Here is a 17404-nt window from a genome sequence, read left to right as displayed (position 1 = left end):
TAATAACAGCCTTCAGGGCAAATTAGAACAGGGAGTGAACTCTTCCTGGCCACAGAGAAAGAACCCAGCAGCATGAGGGGAAGGAAGGCCCTGTGTGTGTGTGTGTGTGTGTATAAAAGCATCCTGGGTGACTGAGGGGAGAAGGATCTTTTCAGGGACCCCTTTCAAAGGCATTGACTCCCTGGGTGGCCATATTTTCCTCAGCTGTAAAATGGAAGCAGTTTTGTTCATCAGGGTCTTGGGGATTTGAGTGAGGGAGAAGCTGGAGGGGCGTGGCCAACTTTCTTATGGGCCAGTATAGGGGGGGAGGGGGCGGGGCGGATACAGTCAGACCTGTGTTACATTGTGAGGATAGTGATTAGATACAAGAAGGAGCATCCTCAGTGTGGTAGGTGCCCTGGAGACATGTGACCTTTCTGTCACAACAGCCCTCCTGGCAGTGGAGGATGCTGTAGGCACCTCCCTTCCACAGGTAGAGACTGTGAGGCTCAGGAGGATTGGAGGATGATAAGCCCTGTCTCCCTGGGTGGCCCAGCAGCTCTCCTTCCCTGTTGTTGGGGCTCAGCTTGGCTCTGCTCTTCAGGTCATGCCTAGTAAACTAAGGGGCTGAGGAAGCCAGAGCTTGGCAACTCGCTCTTACAGATTTCAGTCTTGGCTTTGCCACTGACCTGTGTGGCCTCAGGCGACTTACTTCATGTCTCTGAACCTCAGTGTGTCTTCTCATTCATAACAGGATCATTGTAGCAGTGCCTACCCCCCCCCCTCACCCCCCCCCCCCCCCCCCCCCCGTCCAGGCAGAGTTTCTCAGCCTCCGCCCTACTGGCTTTGGGGGCTGGATTTTTTTTTTTTTCAGTGTTGCCCTGGGCATTGAATAAGGGTTCATGGCATCCTGGCCTTGACCCACTAGATGTCAGTGGCTTGCTCCCCTGTACAGTAGGACAGCCACATGTGTCACTGAACAGAGCCCTGTGTCCCTGGTCCATGATTTCAGGAGGATTGGGTGAGGGCGCCTGTGTGAGGCACTTAGGGTCAGGTGTGGTTAAAGACTCTGTGTCCCCAACCATGATGATTGGTTTTCTAACTGTCTCAACGTGATCTAAGCTAATCATGATGATTGTGTACCTGCCAGTGGCATGTGACTCCAGGTGTCCTGACTTGGGGTCCCCCCAGGAACCTGGATGCTGCCCAGTTTGGGGCTCTGCAGGGGAGGAGGTGAGACATAGTGGCAGCTCCCCCCACCACCACCACAGCTGAGGACCGAACCCAGGTCCTTGCGCTTGCTAGGCAAGCGCTCTACCACTGAGCTAAATCCCCAACCCCGGTGGCAGCTTTGGCTACAGGGCTGTCCTGGCCAGGGGTGTAGTGATCAGTAATGTTGATGGCTGATGGCACATGGCTGGCCTTGCTTCTCCCCCAACTTTGGGGTCCCCAGTGAGGTAGGCACACTGTGCCTGGGAGGACACTTGAAGCAGCTGGCCCCTTAACACCCCTCCCCCACTGTGTCCTCACCCACACTGTGCCCCTGCAGAGCAGAGACTAAAGTCACAAGGCCCCAACAGGTGCAGACATGCAGAGGGCAGGTGGACAGGACCTGCTGTGGCCTCAGAGGCCTCTGCGTGAGGCTTCACATACCTGGGAGACCCCAGGAGGAGGTGTTTTACACCCCAGTTTTACAGGTGAGAAAGCCAAGGCCCAGAGAGAGAAATCCACCTAGACTCGGCCTCGTTCCTCCTGCCATAGGTCTGAAGAAGCGACCATTGTGCCCATTACCCAGAGGGGAACACAGAGGCTCTGGCCTTCCAGCGACTTGCCTGCGAGCACACTGGGATTAGAATCAAAGCCTGAGTGACTCCAAAGTCCAGCTTCTCTCTTCTCGCTGGCGTCAAGAGAGAAGCCAGTCCCTGCCAGGCATTCCTCCCCTCTACGTGCCCAGCTTCGCCCACAAGGGAGGCCTCTTGCCACGTTCCCACCTGGGCAAGCCTCTCCTGGCAGTTGCAAAACAAACATGAACGGTACCAGTTTGCTGCAGTTCTTCATGTGAGGCCTGAGGAGGACACACACACACACACACACACACACACACACACACACACACACACAAACTCCTTTACCCAACTGGCAAGAAGAAGAATTCCAGGATGCCCAGGGCCTAGCTGTAGAGAGCCCTGCCATGCCAGCTGTGAGTGAGCACACATTGGGCCTGAGAACCAGAAAAATCTTGTCTTCACAAGCCGTGTGTCTGCCCCCCTGGGAGCCTCAGTTTCCTCGTCTGAAAAATGGGCACAAAGGACACCTTCATCTCTGCTCTTTCATCCTATGGAGATTTAGGACAGACGTGTTCCCTGTCTGGGTATCATGGCCCGGCAGGATAGCCTAGGAAAGAGAGAGCGATCCTAAGGGATGGGGTGGGGCTTCCAGAGGAGGGGATAGTTGGGTATACAAATGGGCAGCAGCCAGTCAGGCTGAGGGGAGGCGCATTATTTAGCCCCGACATCAATTTAGATCTGGGAGCCTCCATTACAGACCCATAAGAGGGGTCATGATGGCGCTGGAGGGGCTGTGGGGACCACTGCCTTGTGCAGTAAGTTCACATGGCCCCTCGGAGCACCTACTGGCCAAGGTGGTGCTCCTGGGCACACAGGACACTGTCCCACGGCTCCTCCATCTCTTCCGCTGGCTTCCCTGTGGAGCCTGAGATACTGACTGATTTAGTGTCCCGCAGCGGCCATGTGGAGCCTGGCTATGAAACCAGGTCAGAGGGGTCAGTATCCCGGCTCTGGGGGTGACTCCTAGCTCTTCCTATCCAGCTAGTGTCCCGGGCAGCTGAGCTGGAGGCCGATTCCATGTCTCCAGGTTCCTCAAAGAGGCCCCTGTTCTGGCTCCTGCCTGGGGCTGGCCGCCGACCACATCTGGGAGTGGCCACCGCAGCCCCTGTCATCACAACGGTGGCTTTGAAGCAGCTGGCAGCGGTGCTGTTTGCCCACGCGGGAGGGGGCTTCCTGGAGCCACACTGCTGGCCCGGCTCTGCCTGACCCCCTGTATTCCCCAGCAGGCTGAACAGCACACACAGACCCTGCGGCCAGTATGGCGGATCCTGGTGACGGCCCCCATGCAGCGCCTGGGGAGGTGGCTGAGCCCCCCGGAGATGAGAGTGGCACCTCTGGTGGGGAGGCCTTCCCCCTCTCTTCCCTGGCCAATCTGTTTGAGGGGGAGGAAGGCTCCTCTTCACTCTCACCGGCTGATGCTAGCCGCCCTGCTGGCCCTGGGGATGGGCGTCCGAACCTGCGTATGAAGTTCCAGGGCGCTTTCCGCAAGGGGGTTCCCAACCCCATTGACCTGTTGGAGTCCACCCTGTACGAGTCCTCAGTAGTGCCCGGGCCCAAGAAAGCACCCATGGACTCACTGTTCGACTACGGCACTTACCGTCACCACCCCAGCGACAACAAGAGGTGGAGGAGAAAGGTCGTAGAGTAAGTATTCCTGGGTGTCTGGTTGGCAGTCTCCTCTATATTGAATCCACATCCATCCATCCACCCATCCATCCATCTATCCACTCATCCATCCACTCATCCATCCATCTATCCATCCACCAAACCATTCATCCACCCACCCACCCACCCACCCACCCATCCATCCATCCATCCACCCACCCACCCATCCATCTACCCACCCACCTATCCATCCATCCATCCATCTGTCCATCGTCTACCTATCCATCCATCTACCATTCACCCACCTGTCCACCCATCCATATATACATACATCTATCATTATTCATCCATCCTTCCATTGATCCATCATTCATCCATACATCCACTCACCCATTCTCCCATTTATCCCTTCCGTCCATCATGCCCATCCGTTTGCCTATCTGTTTCTTTGTCCATCCATCCTCCAACCATACATCGGTACATCTGTCATCTATCTTTCTACCTCCTATCCATTACCTACCCATCCATCCACCCACCCATCTACCCACCCACTCACTTATCAATCCACCCATTCCTCATCTATTCATCCTTCTACCTATCCACCATCTCTCTATTCATCTATTCATATATACATACGTTTATCCACTCCTTTATATAACTACCTATACCTATCTGTCACTTCACATTTTTTTAATGTAACTCCAGCTGCCCTGGAACTCACTCTGTAGACCAAGCTGCCTTTGAACTCACAGAGATCCTCCTGCTTCTGCCTCTCGAGTGCTGAGACTAAAGGTGTGAATACCATACCCAACCTTTCACTAGTCTTTTCATCCACCAGCCCATCTGTCCACTTGTCTGTCCATCTGTCCACCCACACACCCAGTGGTGCACTTGTTCATTATGACCCACGTATGTATCCACCTGTCTGTCCACACATGCCGCCATTTTCTACTTCACCATCATTAAATGCCCGTCTCCATTTGTCCAGACTGCTCCTCCATCATCACTGTTCAGAGATCGTTCATTCATTACATTTCTTTATCTTCTTTTTCCTTTTTTCTTTTTGAGACAGGGCTTGGTATGCAGCTCAGACTGGCCTTAACTTGCAACCCTCTTGTCTCTGCCTCCTGACCCCTGGGGCTACAGGTGTGTGACACCACTCCTTACTTGTTTTAGATGGCTGCCTGCTTCCTCTCCCCTTCCTCTTCCTCCTTTCTCTTGGCTAACCACCAGTTCATTCACCCAGCTCCATTTTCTTGGTCACTGACTCACTCATTCATACACGCGTCTTCCCATTCACTTCCCACCTGCTGGTCATCCATCCATCCTCGCCTTTCCCTGTGGCTTTCTGGGGCTGGTTAGGGTTGGAAGCCCCGAGGTATTAACCCTTCCTCCCCCATGAAGGAGGCCTGGCTGGAAAATGGAAGAGTGTGAGAAACTCCCATGGGTGATAGTTTTGGCCCCTCGGGATGTATTCTCTGCTAGCCCAGTTGTGGACAGGCGCCTTAGCGGAGTGTCACAGCCCCCAGCTGGTGTGGGAGCCCTCTTGCCCTGACCCTTAGGCACTTAGCAAACACCTCTTCAGGCTTCTGCCGTGAGGAGGGGAGAGGGAATGAGACTGCCACCTCTGATCTTTTTTTTTTTTTTTTTAAAGATTTATTTATTTATTATGTATACAGTATTCTGCCTGCATGTATCTCTGCAGACCAGAAGAGGGCGCCAGTTCTCATTACAGATGGTTGTGAGCCTCCATGTGGTTGCTGGGAATTGAACTCAGGACCTTTGGAAGAGCAAGCAGTGCTCTTAACCTCTGAGCCATCTCTCCAGCCCCACCTCTGATCTTGTTGACGAGGTGGTTACACTATTCCTAGGTCCCGACTGCTGTCTATAATGTGTCCTAAGCTGACCCAGGCTTGGACACCAGCCCTTTTCCTTCCTGGAAACCCCTCGGGGCCTCTGTGTGTGTTCTAGAATGCCACCCTGGAGTCTGTTGACACCTGGAGCCGTTGGGTCCTCCAACCCTTGCTGACCGGAGACTGGCTTCCACACCGAGTGGAGCCCACTCGCCTTTTCCATCCTCACACAGCCAGGAGCTGGCTGTTTAGTGTCCGTGGACTTGCTGGTGTTTCTTGAGCACTACAGCTACTCAGAGCTGGGACAGATTGGTCCCGAGGCTCCTGCAGTGAGTCAGACCAGACCCAGCCCTAACTCAGAAGCACATTCAATTCAAGGTGGGCGGGGCCATGACGGACAAAGAAACATGAGAACACATGATTCTAGATGGGAGGTGCTGAGGTTGGACAGGGGACAGGGACAGGAGAGGTGGTTCTAAAAGACGTCTCAGGAAGGTGACATCTAGGCAGGGCACCCACATGGGTAGCAGGGCATCCCAGGCCAAGGGGGTAACACATGAGCCAAAGTGTGACTCATCAGGACCAGGGAGGTCATAGTCCACCACACATTGGGGACTTTGTCCAACTACTGTTCAGCTGGGGAAACTGAGGCCCAGGGCAGTGAGGATCCCCAGTGTAATTGATCCTCTGAGCCAGGTCCACTGAGGTCCTGAATGTTGGGGTTACTGCCTCTCTCCCTCGCTCAAGCTTTCCTTGGGGTTCCACCCTAGCCCCATCCCTGGTCCCTGGAGGCATTAGAGGGAGGACTAGGGCACAGTTGAGAGGCTGAGACAGCAAAGACTTTGAGAGGCATCCAGTGGCGTCAGGTGGGAACAGCATTCTTTTTATTTAGAGGGTCCAAGGTCTAGTTGGAGGATGCTCCTGTTCTTGCTCTGTGGACAGGGCTGCACTTCATAAGGTCCCATTCCATGGCCAGCACCCCCTTTCCCATGCATGGCTCCTTTGGGCCCTGAGCAGAGAGATGGAGAGAGAGCCTGCCTGGCCCCTGCAGGCCTCCCTCTTCTACCCCATGGAGCTTCTCCCTGCCCTTCTCTTCTCTCTTCCTGGCCCTCTGCTTCCGCCTTTTCCTCTCTGTGCCCCCTTTCACTTAACAAGTTCTGCTGCATCCCGTCTGTGCAGGCCTGGGCTGGATGGGAACACGGCAGAGCGCGATCGCTGTCCTCGTGGTGTCCAGGCTAGCTCTTTCTCTCTCAGAACCTAGCACACAACCGTTGCCCATTCAGTGTTTGCTGAATGACTAAACGAATGTCTCTCTTTGTTTTCCTCAGCCCTCTCTGGGTCCTGTCATCCTTCTGCCTGCCTCTGTCGCTCAGCACCTCTCCTGTGAACGTACAGGCTTCAGACATACGGCTCTCAGGAACGATGGTGACTGTCGCTAACGTGTATCGCGTTGTTACTGTGTAGGGGGCTCCGGGCTTGCATGGTCTCTTCTGTCTAAAGCATCGGTAGATGCTGAAATCCATGAGAGAGAGATTGAGTGAATGAGATACGTTCTCTTTCACGTTATGTCCCTTCCCTGCTTTCTTTCTGTCTTCATCTACCTCAGACAGATTCAGCGAGGGCCAGACTGTAAGTGCAGGTGGTAGGGTACCAGCCTGGCATGCTTGAAGCCCCGGCTTCCGTCCCCAGCCCTACACAAACCAGGCATGGTGGCACACGCCTGCAGTCCCGGCCGGCACTCAAGAGTGAGGGCAGGAGATTCAAGAGCAAGCTGGGCTGCATGAGACTCCTCTCTCTCTCTCTCTCTCTCTCTCTCTCTCTCTCTCTCTCTCTCTCTGTTCCTCTCCCCCCATCTCTCTCTCTCTCTCTCTCTCTCTCTCTCTCTCTCTCTCTCTCTCTCTGTCTGTCTCTCTCATTCAATAAATGACAGATGGATGAGTAGTAGGTGGAGGGGAAGATGGGTATGTGAGAGGAGGGATGGCTGGTGAATAGGTGGTGAGGTGGGAGGATGAATGGGTAGGTAGAGGGTGTATAGATGGATGGATGGGTGGAGAGTGATTGGATGGATGGAGGGATAGATGGATGAATGGATAGATGGGTGAATAGAGGGGTGAGTGGACAGATGAATGGATAGAAGGATGAGTGGATGGATGGATGAGTGGGTAGATGGAGGGATAGAGGGGTGAGTAGATGGATGAATGGATGGGTTGGTAGAGGGGTAAGTGAGTGGATGGATGGATGATTGAATAAATGGATGGTGGATGGATAGAAGGGTGAGTGAGTGGTGGATGGGTAGAGGGGTTATTGGATGGATTGATGGATGGATGGAAGAGTGGATATATGGGTGGGTAGAGGGGTGATTGGATGGATGGAGGGATGGATGGATGGATGATGGATGATGAATGGATGGATAGATAGAGGGGTGAGTGGACAGATGAATGGATAGAAGGGTGAGTGGATGGATAGATGAGTGGATAGATGGAGGGATAGAGGAGTGGGTGGATGGATAAGTGAATGGATAGATAGGTGAGTGGATGGATGGATGAGTGGATGGATGGATGGATGGATGCATGGTTAGATGGAGGGAGGGAGGGTGAGTAGATGGGTGGTGGGTGGGCAAGAGGGTGGGTAGGCTTGCGTGCTTTTCCTTCTGTTTTTCTGCCCAGCACACAGTAGGCCAGCTTATCCCTTCCTGGATAAAGCATTCCATAGCATTCTTCAGTGTGGTCTTCCCCTCGGGTTTCATCTCCCCCCGACCTCTGGCTTCTTAAGGACGGGAGGCAGGGTAGGCAGAGGATAAGCTCCTGGTGTCCTCCTTTTCCCCTCCTCTAGGAAGCAGCCGCAGAGCCCCAAGGCCCCTGCACCCCAGCCACCTCCCATCCTTAAAGTCTTCAACCGGCCCATCCTCTTTGACATTGTGTCCCGGGGCTCCACCGCCGACCTGGACGGACTGCTTTCCTTTTTATTGACCCACAAGAAGCGCCTGACTGATGAGGAGTTCCGGGGTGAGCTACCCTGGTGGGCATAGCGGGGGGCCAGGGTCTGCTCAGCTTTGGGTAATGCCCTTCCCCTTTCGTATATCTCTTTGGGCCAAACACATCAGTAGAGCATGGGGCAGAGAGTCTGGGTGCGTCCTTTACTGTATTACAAAACCTCGCTGGGTCTTGATTGCCACGAATATTCATTCATGTAGTAGCTAAACAGAGTTTAACCATGGGAATTCTAACACACTTCTACACTGAACATATTGGTGTGGCTTCTCCATGGCATGGCTGACTGTGCCATGAAGTGCTAAACACAAGCAGCTGGGATCCCCTGTCCCCCAGGGGTAAGGGCTGGAGGGTAGCAGGAGGTTGGGGGTCCTGCTTGCATGCACTTCTAGAGATCTGCCTCACCCTCGCCAGCCCCCTCGCTGGCCTGACTCCCTGGGCCACCACCCCCAACTTTCCCTTTGCAGGGTCTCTCTGTCCTATCCATCCTCAGATCCCTCTGTGGACCCCAGATCTTTGTGAGCAGCCCTGGCTTCATCTGTACCCAGGCACGTGGCCTATGAACCCTTTCTCCAAGCCAGCTGCCACCATGTGCTGGCACCAGGTCACCAGAGATGAGGGCCAGAGGACCCCACAAGTCCGTGCGAAGTGTGGTCCCTGCTACAAAGCAGGGTCTGTCTCAGCAAGTCTGGCCTGGAGCTCAAGTCTGAGAAAGTTTGGGGAGGTGGTCCCTAGAGGCCCCCCCTTTTTTTTGAGACTTGAGGGTGCACTCAGTGCCAAAGCAGATTACCAAGGCTGGGGTCACTTTTCCTAGACTCCTCCAGGCTGTTCTTTCTGTTTTTTTTTTTTTCTCTCTTGCTGTTGTATTTTGCTTTTATCATTTATTATCATTCTTCGGGGGTGGGGGAGTTTCGAGACAAGGTTTCTCTGTGTAGCCCTGGCTGTCCTGGAACTCACTCTATAGACGAGGCTAGCCTTGAACTCACAGAGTATCAACCTGATTCTTTTGGGGGAAGGTGGGAGTTTTGAGACAAAGTTTCTCTGTAACAACTTTGGCCATCCTGGAACTCACTCTGTAGACCAGGCTACCCTCAAATTCACAGAGATCCAACTGATTCTTTTTTTCAAAAATAAATTATTTTACTTTATTTCTATTTACTTATTTTTTGAGACAGGGTTTCTTTTTTTAATTTTTTAAAAAGATTTATTTATTTTATGTATATGGTGTGCTATCTGCATGTTTGCCTGCAGGCCAGAAGAGGGCATCAGATCCCATTATAGATGGCTGTGAGCCACCATGTGGTTGCTGGGAATTGAACTCAGGTCCTCTGGAAGAGCAGCCAATGCTCTTAACTGCTGAGCCATCTCTCCAGCCCCTGTACCTGATTCTTAACACGGTCACAATTCCTTCCAGATCTTTGTGTCCCTCCATTGAGAATTACTGAATTCTACAAAGTACTGTGATGTCCGGTCTTGTGGTGGGTGCAAGCCTGGAGTTGTGAGAGGTCATGGAGTATGTTGGCGGCGCATATTGGCCACATACTCCCTTTCCTGTGCACCCCACACGTCAGGCAAAGGGAATGTTCTAGTGAGCAGATCTGGTGCAAGGTCCAGAGCTTTGAGCAGGACAGAGTTCCAAGGAGCTGGTCCTCCAAGCTTCAGGCTTCTCCTGGGCTTGGGGCTGAGGTGAGGGACTCTTAGCCTGGTCTGGAACCCCCAGACAGTATTGGTGCGGATTCAGGTGGGGGGCTCAGCTGGGCCTGAGGTTGTAGTGTGAGTACAGGGGGGCATGGCATGGATTTCCGATACCACAAGCCTTCAGGGCCTTTCTTGCTAAGGACAAACTCCATCTAGGGTCTTGGACTAGCTTTTGTACGCACAGTTCACGGTCCACAGCAGAGCCCCCACGTTGCACAAGCTTTGAGCTTCACAAAACCTGGATCCTCCCCTGCATGTTTTTCTGGCTGGAGGCTGATGAGCTCATCCCGATTTGCAGGGTGGACTCTCTGTCCCCACCCCCCACCCCACCCCTGCCTTCAATTTGGGTAGTTTCACCACCTCCTGTGTGTCAATGGGCTCCAGCAGGCTCCGTAACCAGAGACGGCCACCTGCTGGTCAGCTGAGGAATTGCTGCCTCTCTAGCCATGGTTGCACCCAGATTCTCCATAACCACTGGAGGAGGTAGGGGACGTCCAGGCCTGGCACCCCCCGTCCCCCCCCCCGCCCCATCTCCCTTGTGCCAGCTGTGATTTGGAATCACCAGAGGTGCCCGGGTGGCTCCTTTAGTGAGCTCTCACTGATTCAGCAAGATGCCATTGGGCACCAATGACGTACCAGGCACTGGCCTGGCACGGGTAGGGAGGTGAGGGCTGGGGGTGGGATGGGGCTGAAAATGAGGAAGGCGGATTACAGCTCTGATCTCAGGCAGCGCTCAGGCTTCCAGGTGGGACAGGCGTCGATCAAGCAGCTAGACAAATAAGTACACAGTTAAAACTGTAAAAAAGGCATCTACAAGAAGCTGTCCTGGCATAGTAGAGCTAGTCAGGGGAAACCCAGGAGGGCTTCCTGGAGGAGGCGGAAACCCAGCCAAGTCTGAGTGTGTGCAAAGGGGGAGGAGGAGGAGTGTTTCAGACTGGGGAGCAGCGAAGGGACAGTAGAAAGACCTGGTGGCCCACCGTGATCTCTGAGGTGACTTGTAACAGCGGCTGTGTGGCAGAGTGGATGAAGGAGAGGACCTCAGAGGCTGGTGGTCACACCAGGGGAGTGTCTTGGGCTTGTGAGAGACAGTGCCTGGTGCAGGGTGGTGGTAGCGAGGTGCCAGTCCAGGGAGTACGAGAAAAATAGGTAAAAGAGACACAGTGGGGGCAGGTATGGGGAGAGGGGCCAACACGGAGGATTTTGGCTGGATGGGAACCGCATTCTGTGAGCATGGGAGTCAAGGGCTGGGAGGGGAACTGGGTTGCCACGGAGGGCTGGTCGTTGCCTGGTGATCTTGATAAAATGGCGGATCGACACCACCCCTCGGCCAAAGATTTGGGGGACGGGGAGGTACAGCTGCACAGCCTCCAGGGCTTTGGCCAGCCTTCAAGGCCGCCCCTACCTGGTGCCCCTGGGGAACTGTAACCACTGATGCATTCGACAAACAGCTAGCTGGTGTCACCCTGGGCCAGCTGCCCAGGCAACAGGAGAGAGCAGTCGGAGGGAAAGGCTGTGGGTACGCTCACTCCTGGGGGTCGGGCTGGAAGTTTCCCAGGCTTTGAGCTCTCCCTGCATCTGCAGAGGTGGCCCTCTGTGGGAGCCCATTTTCAGGTTCCTAGTGGCTTTACCCAGCAGGTCTGCATAGAGAGGATGATTGGACCACGGGCCTGGGTACCAGGTGTCTGGGATGGTCTGCACTTGGCTGTGCTCAGGGAGGTCTTTTGTTCCACCCCTTGGCGTTTCTGTAAAAACCCCTTAGCAGAGACAGTCAGGGCCTGATGGATTAGGATCCAGGCCCTCCCGAGGCTATCTTGTATTTTCTATGTGTTTTCTCTCCCCTCTTTATTTCTATCTACTATTTCCTGCTGCTCTGGGGAGTACTCTGGGGGAAAGTGGGGGGAGGATAGCCCCCCACAGCCCTACATTCTCTCCCACAGGACACAAAGTGCAGCACTGATATGTCCAGAGGGCTCATGGCTACCTGGGGTCCTGTTAATCATAATATTGCTTGATTCACTGGTAGCCTCTTGATGGCCATTGAGCTAGAGGGGGAGCCAAGCCTCCCACCCTGAGGTTCCAGCCTACAGAGCTGCCCCTCACCCCATGCTGTGCTCCCACCTGGAATCTACTTTCCAGGCCTGATGGGTGGGGTGGGGGTGAGGATTTGCTTTTCACTGATTGTCTGGAGACAGATGAGCTCCTACAGCCAAGCACATCCTAATGAGGGACAGAAACTTGCAAGAGGGAGAGGTGATAGGCACCTGACAGACTCAGACCCCCCCACAAGATGTTGGACAGTTTCGGAAAACGTTTACCCTCACCGCATCGCTGGGACCCCTCTCAAGATGTCACATCCTCTGCACGTTCACAGCAAACTTCAGGGAACACTGTGGCCCTTCACTTCCCTTAAGGAACACTGATGCAAATGCTTCATGGGACGGGGTTCTCTGTTTCCACGGGGGGTGGGGGATGACAAGACATGCTGTCTGGCGTGTCTTGCTTTCAGAGCTGATTAAAGGGGAGATGCTCAGTCCTGTACAGTGCCCACTGTGCAGGAGAGCCTGGGTTCGGATCCCCAGCATCCACAGGAAGAGCCAGGCAAGATGGCACATGTCTGGGACCCCAGCTCTGGGGAGGGGGAACAGACAGATTGTCCAAAGCCAGCCTTGCTGAACCAGTGACCTCCAGGCTCAGTGAGAGACCCTGTCTCAAAAGTAAGCTAGGGGATGATGGAGGAAACACCCCGTGTTGACCACTGGCCACCACACAGATGGGAACACGCGTGTACATAGGAAGGAAGTGGGGGGAGGGGATAGAGGCCAGACAGGCTCTGCTGGGTCCTGTGGTAAAGATGGCTGGTTGGAGCTGGGCATGGTGGCTCACGCCTTTAATCCCAGCACTCAGGAGGGTGAGGCAGGTGGATCTCTGAGTTCAAGGCCAGCCTGTTCTATGTAGTGAGTTCTAGAACAGCCAGGGATACATAGTGAGATTCTGTCTCAAAACAAACAACAAAAACCAACAAAAAGATGTATGGTTGACTATTTTTTAACACACACACACACACACACACACACACACACACGCACGCACACACGCACACACACACGCACACACGCACACATGCTCGTGCACACAGTGTCTCTTTGTATCCCAGCCTGGTTGGTGTTTAGCTCTCTGTTCCCATTTACTCTGTTTTTAAAGCCCTTTAAAACATTCCCTCTATGGGCTGGAAAGATGGCTTAGTGGTTAGAGCACCTTTTGCTCTGGCAGAGGACCTGGGCTCAGTTCCCAGCACCCACTAGGTGGCTCAGGACCATCTGAACTTCAGTGTTAGGGGATTCGATGCCCTTTTCTGACATCCATGGCACCGCATGTACACGGTACATAGACATACATGCAGGCAACACACTCATACACATAAGTAAAATAAAAATTAAACACTTCCCTCAAGTGCAGGGTTTGGAGGCACACACCTGCAATCCTGGCACTCTGGAAGTTGAGGCAAGAAGATGGAGTGTTCGAGACCAGCCTGGGTTTCATAATGAGACCCTGTGTCAGAGAGAAATCTCCCCAAATATTATTAAGTACATGCTAGAGGCTGTGGCCTCCTGTATGTCAAAACGTATCTGTCGCCATAAGTTCATGGACACCCCGAGCACCGTGAGAGACAGAGGGGCACTGTGTCCCCACCGGGCAGGCAGAAGGCATCTCAGAGACGTGGGACAGCCAGGCCCGGGATCGTGTTCCTGCCCCCAATTCACAGCCAGGCTCTAAGCCCTCTGCCTCTTCCTGCCTCCTGCTCTTCCCTGTCTCTTAGAGCCCTCCACAGGGAAGACCTGCCTGCCCAAGGCACTGCTGAACCTGAGCAATGGCCGCAATGACACCATCCCCGTGCTGTTGGACATTGCGGAGCGCACCGGCAACATGCGTGAATTCATCAACTCGCCCTTCAGAGACATCTACTACCGAGGTAGGTCTGGCTGGGCAGTGTTGACGTGCCGTTACTGAATGGATAATGAATGAATGAATGAATGAATGAATGAATGAGGGGGTAGCAATTATCCCTTGCACTTTGCTATTCTGAATTCCAGAATGAGCGATTCCGAGTCTTTGGGGTATAGCGACCATTGCTGCCTGATGCGCATGATCTAGAAAACTGAACCCTAGAGGCTGTGGGGTTGACACGTGGGCCACTCGAGGCTCCACAGTGCACCATGTGGAGCCAGGGGTGTCATTGTGCATGAGTTCTCTGCCCCCCAATCCTGAGAGTCTAGGAACAAAAGCTGGTCTTTATTAAGACTGCAAAATAACACCGGGCAGTGGTGGCGTACATTTTTAATCCCAGCACTCGGGAGGCAGAGCCAGGTGGATCTCTGTGAGTTCAAGGCCAGCCTGGTCTACAGAGCGAGATCCAGGACAGGAACCAAAACTACACAGAGAAACCCTGTCTTGAAAAAACAAAACAAACAAACAAAAAAGACTGCAAAATACCAACAAAGTCCATGAAGTTCATGAGTGTGTTGGAGGTGACCGGGCAGCTGACCTATCACCCCTCCGACCTCCAGGGTTGATTTGGCCGACCTAGTTGGCTGGGTAGGCGTCCCTTCCTCCCCTACCATGCCGTGGGCAACTTTCCCAGGCTGTGTGCGCCATCAGAGGCCTTTGAGAAACTTATATTCCCACTAGACTCTAAGAGAACCCTCAAAGCTTGTACATCTTACAGCGAGCAGTCAAAATTCTGAGGCTGGGAGGGCATCGCACCCTCCAGGATTAAAGTTTGTGTGTCCGAGGTCTTGCGCCTGGAGCCCACAAGCCACTCATCCTGTGAGCTTCAAATTCTGCTTCAGAATACAGCAGGCCCTGGCCGTCACGCACCCCAAATCCCACGTCAGCCTTCCAGTGATTGCTAGCCAAGGCTTGACCTTGAGGTCCCTAGCCCGATTTCCACGTCTGGTAGCCCACTCTGTACCCCTCAGCACATGTGGCTGCATCCCTGCCATGCCAGAGCCTGGCTGCCTTTCTCCTCAGGCCAGACCTCCCTGCACATTGCTATTGAACGCCGCTGCAAGCACTATGTGGAGCTGCTGGTGGCCCAGGGAGCCGATGTGCACGCCCAGGCCCGAGGGCGCTTCTTCCAGCCCAAGGATGAGGGTGGCTACTTCTACTTTGGTGAGCAGGGGTGGCTGGCGGGTGGGAGACCGGGGACAGGTCTCGGGACTCTCCACACACTCGGAGCCGGGCTACCACAGGTCCTGCCCTGCCCTGTGACATGGATTCCCCAGCGTCCTGCCTGCTGAGGCCATGCCTCAGAGTGGGAGCTCTGAAGAACATTCAGATGGGACCTGGGTTCAAGTCCTCACCTCGCTTCCCCCTGGGCACGTGACTGACAGCATGAAACTCAGCTTATCCATCCATAGCTGGGGATCCCGAGTATGCTGAGGGCTGTAGTGGGGTGTCAGCGCCCAGCACCCTAATTTGCAAGCATCCTTTGGTCTAACAGTATACGAGGGGTGGGATCTCACAGTCCAGATGGCCACCGTTGCCACAATTGTACCAATGAAATAGTCTGACTGTCACCCTGCTAACACCACACGTGACATGGAACTCGGAGCCAAAGTTCCACAAAGAATCCTATTGCCAGGAGTCCAGACCCACATTTCCATGCTTCCAGATAGCATGGGCCATGACCCCAGGTAGCCGACCCCTGCCTTCTCCAGCCGTCACCGTGAGAAGCTCCAGGCCCTGTCCAAAGTGGTGTGGAACGTGTGGTGGCATCTTTCTCCATCCGTAGCAAAGCTCCATCTTGGTCCCCTGCATTGACCTTCTTTGACCCCAGCATGACAGGCAAAGCCCCGTCTTGGTCCCCTGCATTGACCCTCGGTCTCCTTGGCCCCAGGGGAGCTGCCCTTATCCCTGGCAGCCTGCACCAACCAGCCACACATCGTCAACTACCTGACGGAGAACCCTCACAAGAAAGCCGACATGCGGCGGCAGGACTCGCGAGGCAACACGGTGCTGCACGCGCTGGTGGCCATCGCCGACAACACCCGCGAGAACACCAAGTTCGTCACCAAGATGTATGACCTGTTGCTTCTCAAGTGCTCCCGCCTCTTCCCCGACAGCAACCTGGAGACCGTGCTCAACAATGACGGCCTTTCGCCCCTCATGATGGCTGCCAAGACGGGCAAGATTGGGGTGAGTGGGCCCCGCTCCCCCTGGAGCTACCGCTGGCATTTGTTACCCCCATGTCTATCTCTGTGGGGCCCCCTCCAGGGAGCAGGCATCCCACCTCCAGAACCTGATATGGCTCCCTAGCCTCCAGCCAGGCTCCTCAGCTTTATCTAGAACTGCTTATGTCATCCCCACTGGTTGCTCCCTGACTCACCCGTGTCCGTCAGGATAAGTCACTGATGTAAACTGAGTCCCGGGCTCTGGCCCTGCAGTAATCCCAGCCTCTGACCTGCTGGCTTCCTTCAGCTGGGCCCTCTCCTCTCACAGCCCCCTGGAGGAAAAGGACTCCTAGCTTCAGCACTGTGGATACTGGGTGTGGGGTTGGTCTGTGCTGTCCTGTGTTGGGGGAACATCCTGGCCTTGATCCCCTGAGGTCAAAAGTGTGACAGTCAAAAGTGTCTGTAGACGCCGCAGGACAGTCCCTTGGGAGGCACCATTGCCCCGACTGAGAGCAGTTAGGAACCAGGCTGTGGTTTTCAGTGCTTCCCAGTGGGGGCCTCGGGCCCCGCCCCACCCTGCCCCTCTGTGTGCCTCAGTTTCCTTATCTGGTGGAGTGTTGCTGGGACAGTTCAGAGCGCTGAGGCACATACAGCTCTGAATGAGGAGCCGAGGGTGGTGGCAGGTACTCAGGGAGTGCTGTAGGACTGAGCACAGGCCAGCCAGAACCCAGGCCCAGTGGGCAGCCTGTAACCCCAGAGACTCGGGAGGCTGGGGTGGGAGATTGAAAGTTCAAGGTCAGCCTCAGTACAGAGCAAGTTCAAGGTAACTTGGGTAACTTAAGGAGGCCGGATCTCAAAATAAAAAGGAAGACCGGGCAAATAGCTGAGTGGTAGAAGTCTTGTCTAACACAGGCAAGGCCCTGGGTTCTACCCCCAGCATTGGAAATCAGTCTCTGTCTCTCTCTGTCTCTCTCTGTCTCTCTCTGTCTCTCTCTCTCTCTCTATATATATATATATAGAGAGAGAGAGAGAGAGCATATATGTGACTTCAAACCCTGCCTCTGCAGTGACACACTTCCTCCAACAAGGCCATACCTACTCCAACAAAACCACACTTCCTAATAGTGCCACTCCCTTTGGGGGGCATTTTCTTTCAAACCACCACATTTCACTCCCTGGCCCCCAAAGGCATGTAGCCATATCATAATGCAAAAATGCATTCAGTCCAACTTCAAAAGTCCCCATAGTATGTAACAGTCTCA

At 54.2% G+C, this 17404-nt stretch overlaps 1 protein-coding gene across 1 annotated transcript in view; it reads left to right on the top strand.

Moving 5' to 3' along the window:
- Positions 1-3056: 3056 nt before the first annotated feature.
- The window catches only part of Trpv4 (transient receptor potential cation channel subfamily V member 4), a 28655-nt gene continuing 14307 nt past the window's right edge, over positions 3057-17404 (top strand). The window contains exons 1-5 of the mRNA XM_059249563.1: positions 3057-3470; positions 8117-8289; positions 13790-13942; positions 15001-15141; positions 15869-16167. Of these exons, the coding sequence (XP_059105546.1) occupies positions 3085-3470; positions 8117-8289; positions 13790-13942; positions 15001-15141; positions 15869-16167 (1152 nt within the window). The 5' untranslated portion in view covers positions 3057-3084. The remainder of the gene's footprint in view (positions 3471-8116; positions 8290-13789; positions 13943-15000; positions 15142-15868; positions 16168-17404) is intronic.

The sequence above is a fragment of the Peromyscus eremicus genome, chromosome 23 (genome assembly GCF_949786415.1).
Source record: "Peromyscus eremicus chromosome 23, PerEre_H2_v1, whole genome shotgun sequence".
In the NCBI taxonomy this organism is placed as follows: domain Eukaryota; kingdom Metazoa; phylum Chordata; class Mammalia; order Rodentia; family Cricetidae; genus Peromyscus; species Peromyscus eremicus.
This window is presented reverse-complemented; position numbering and strand designations above follow the sequence as displayed.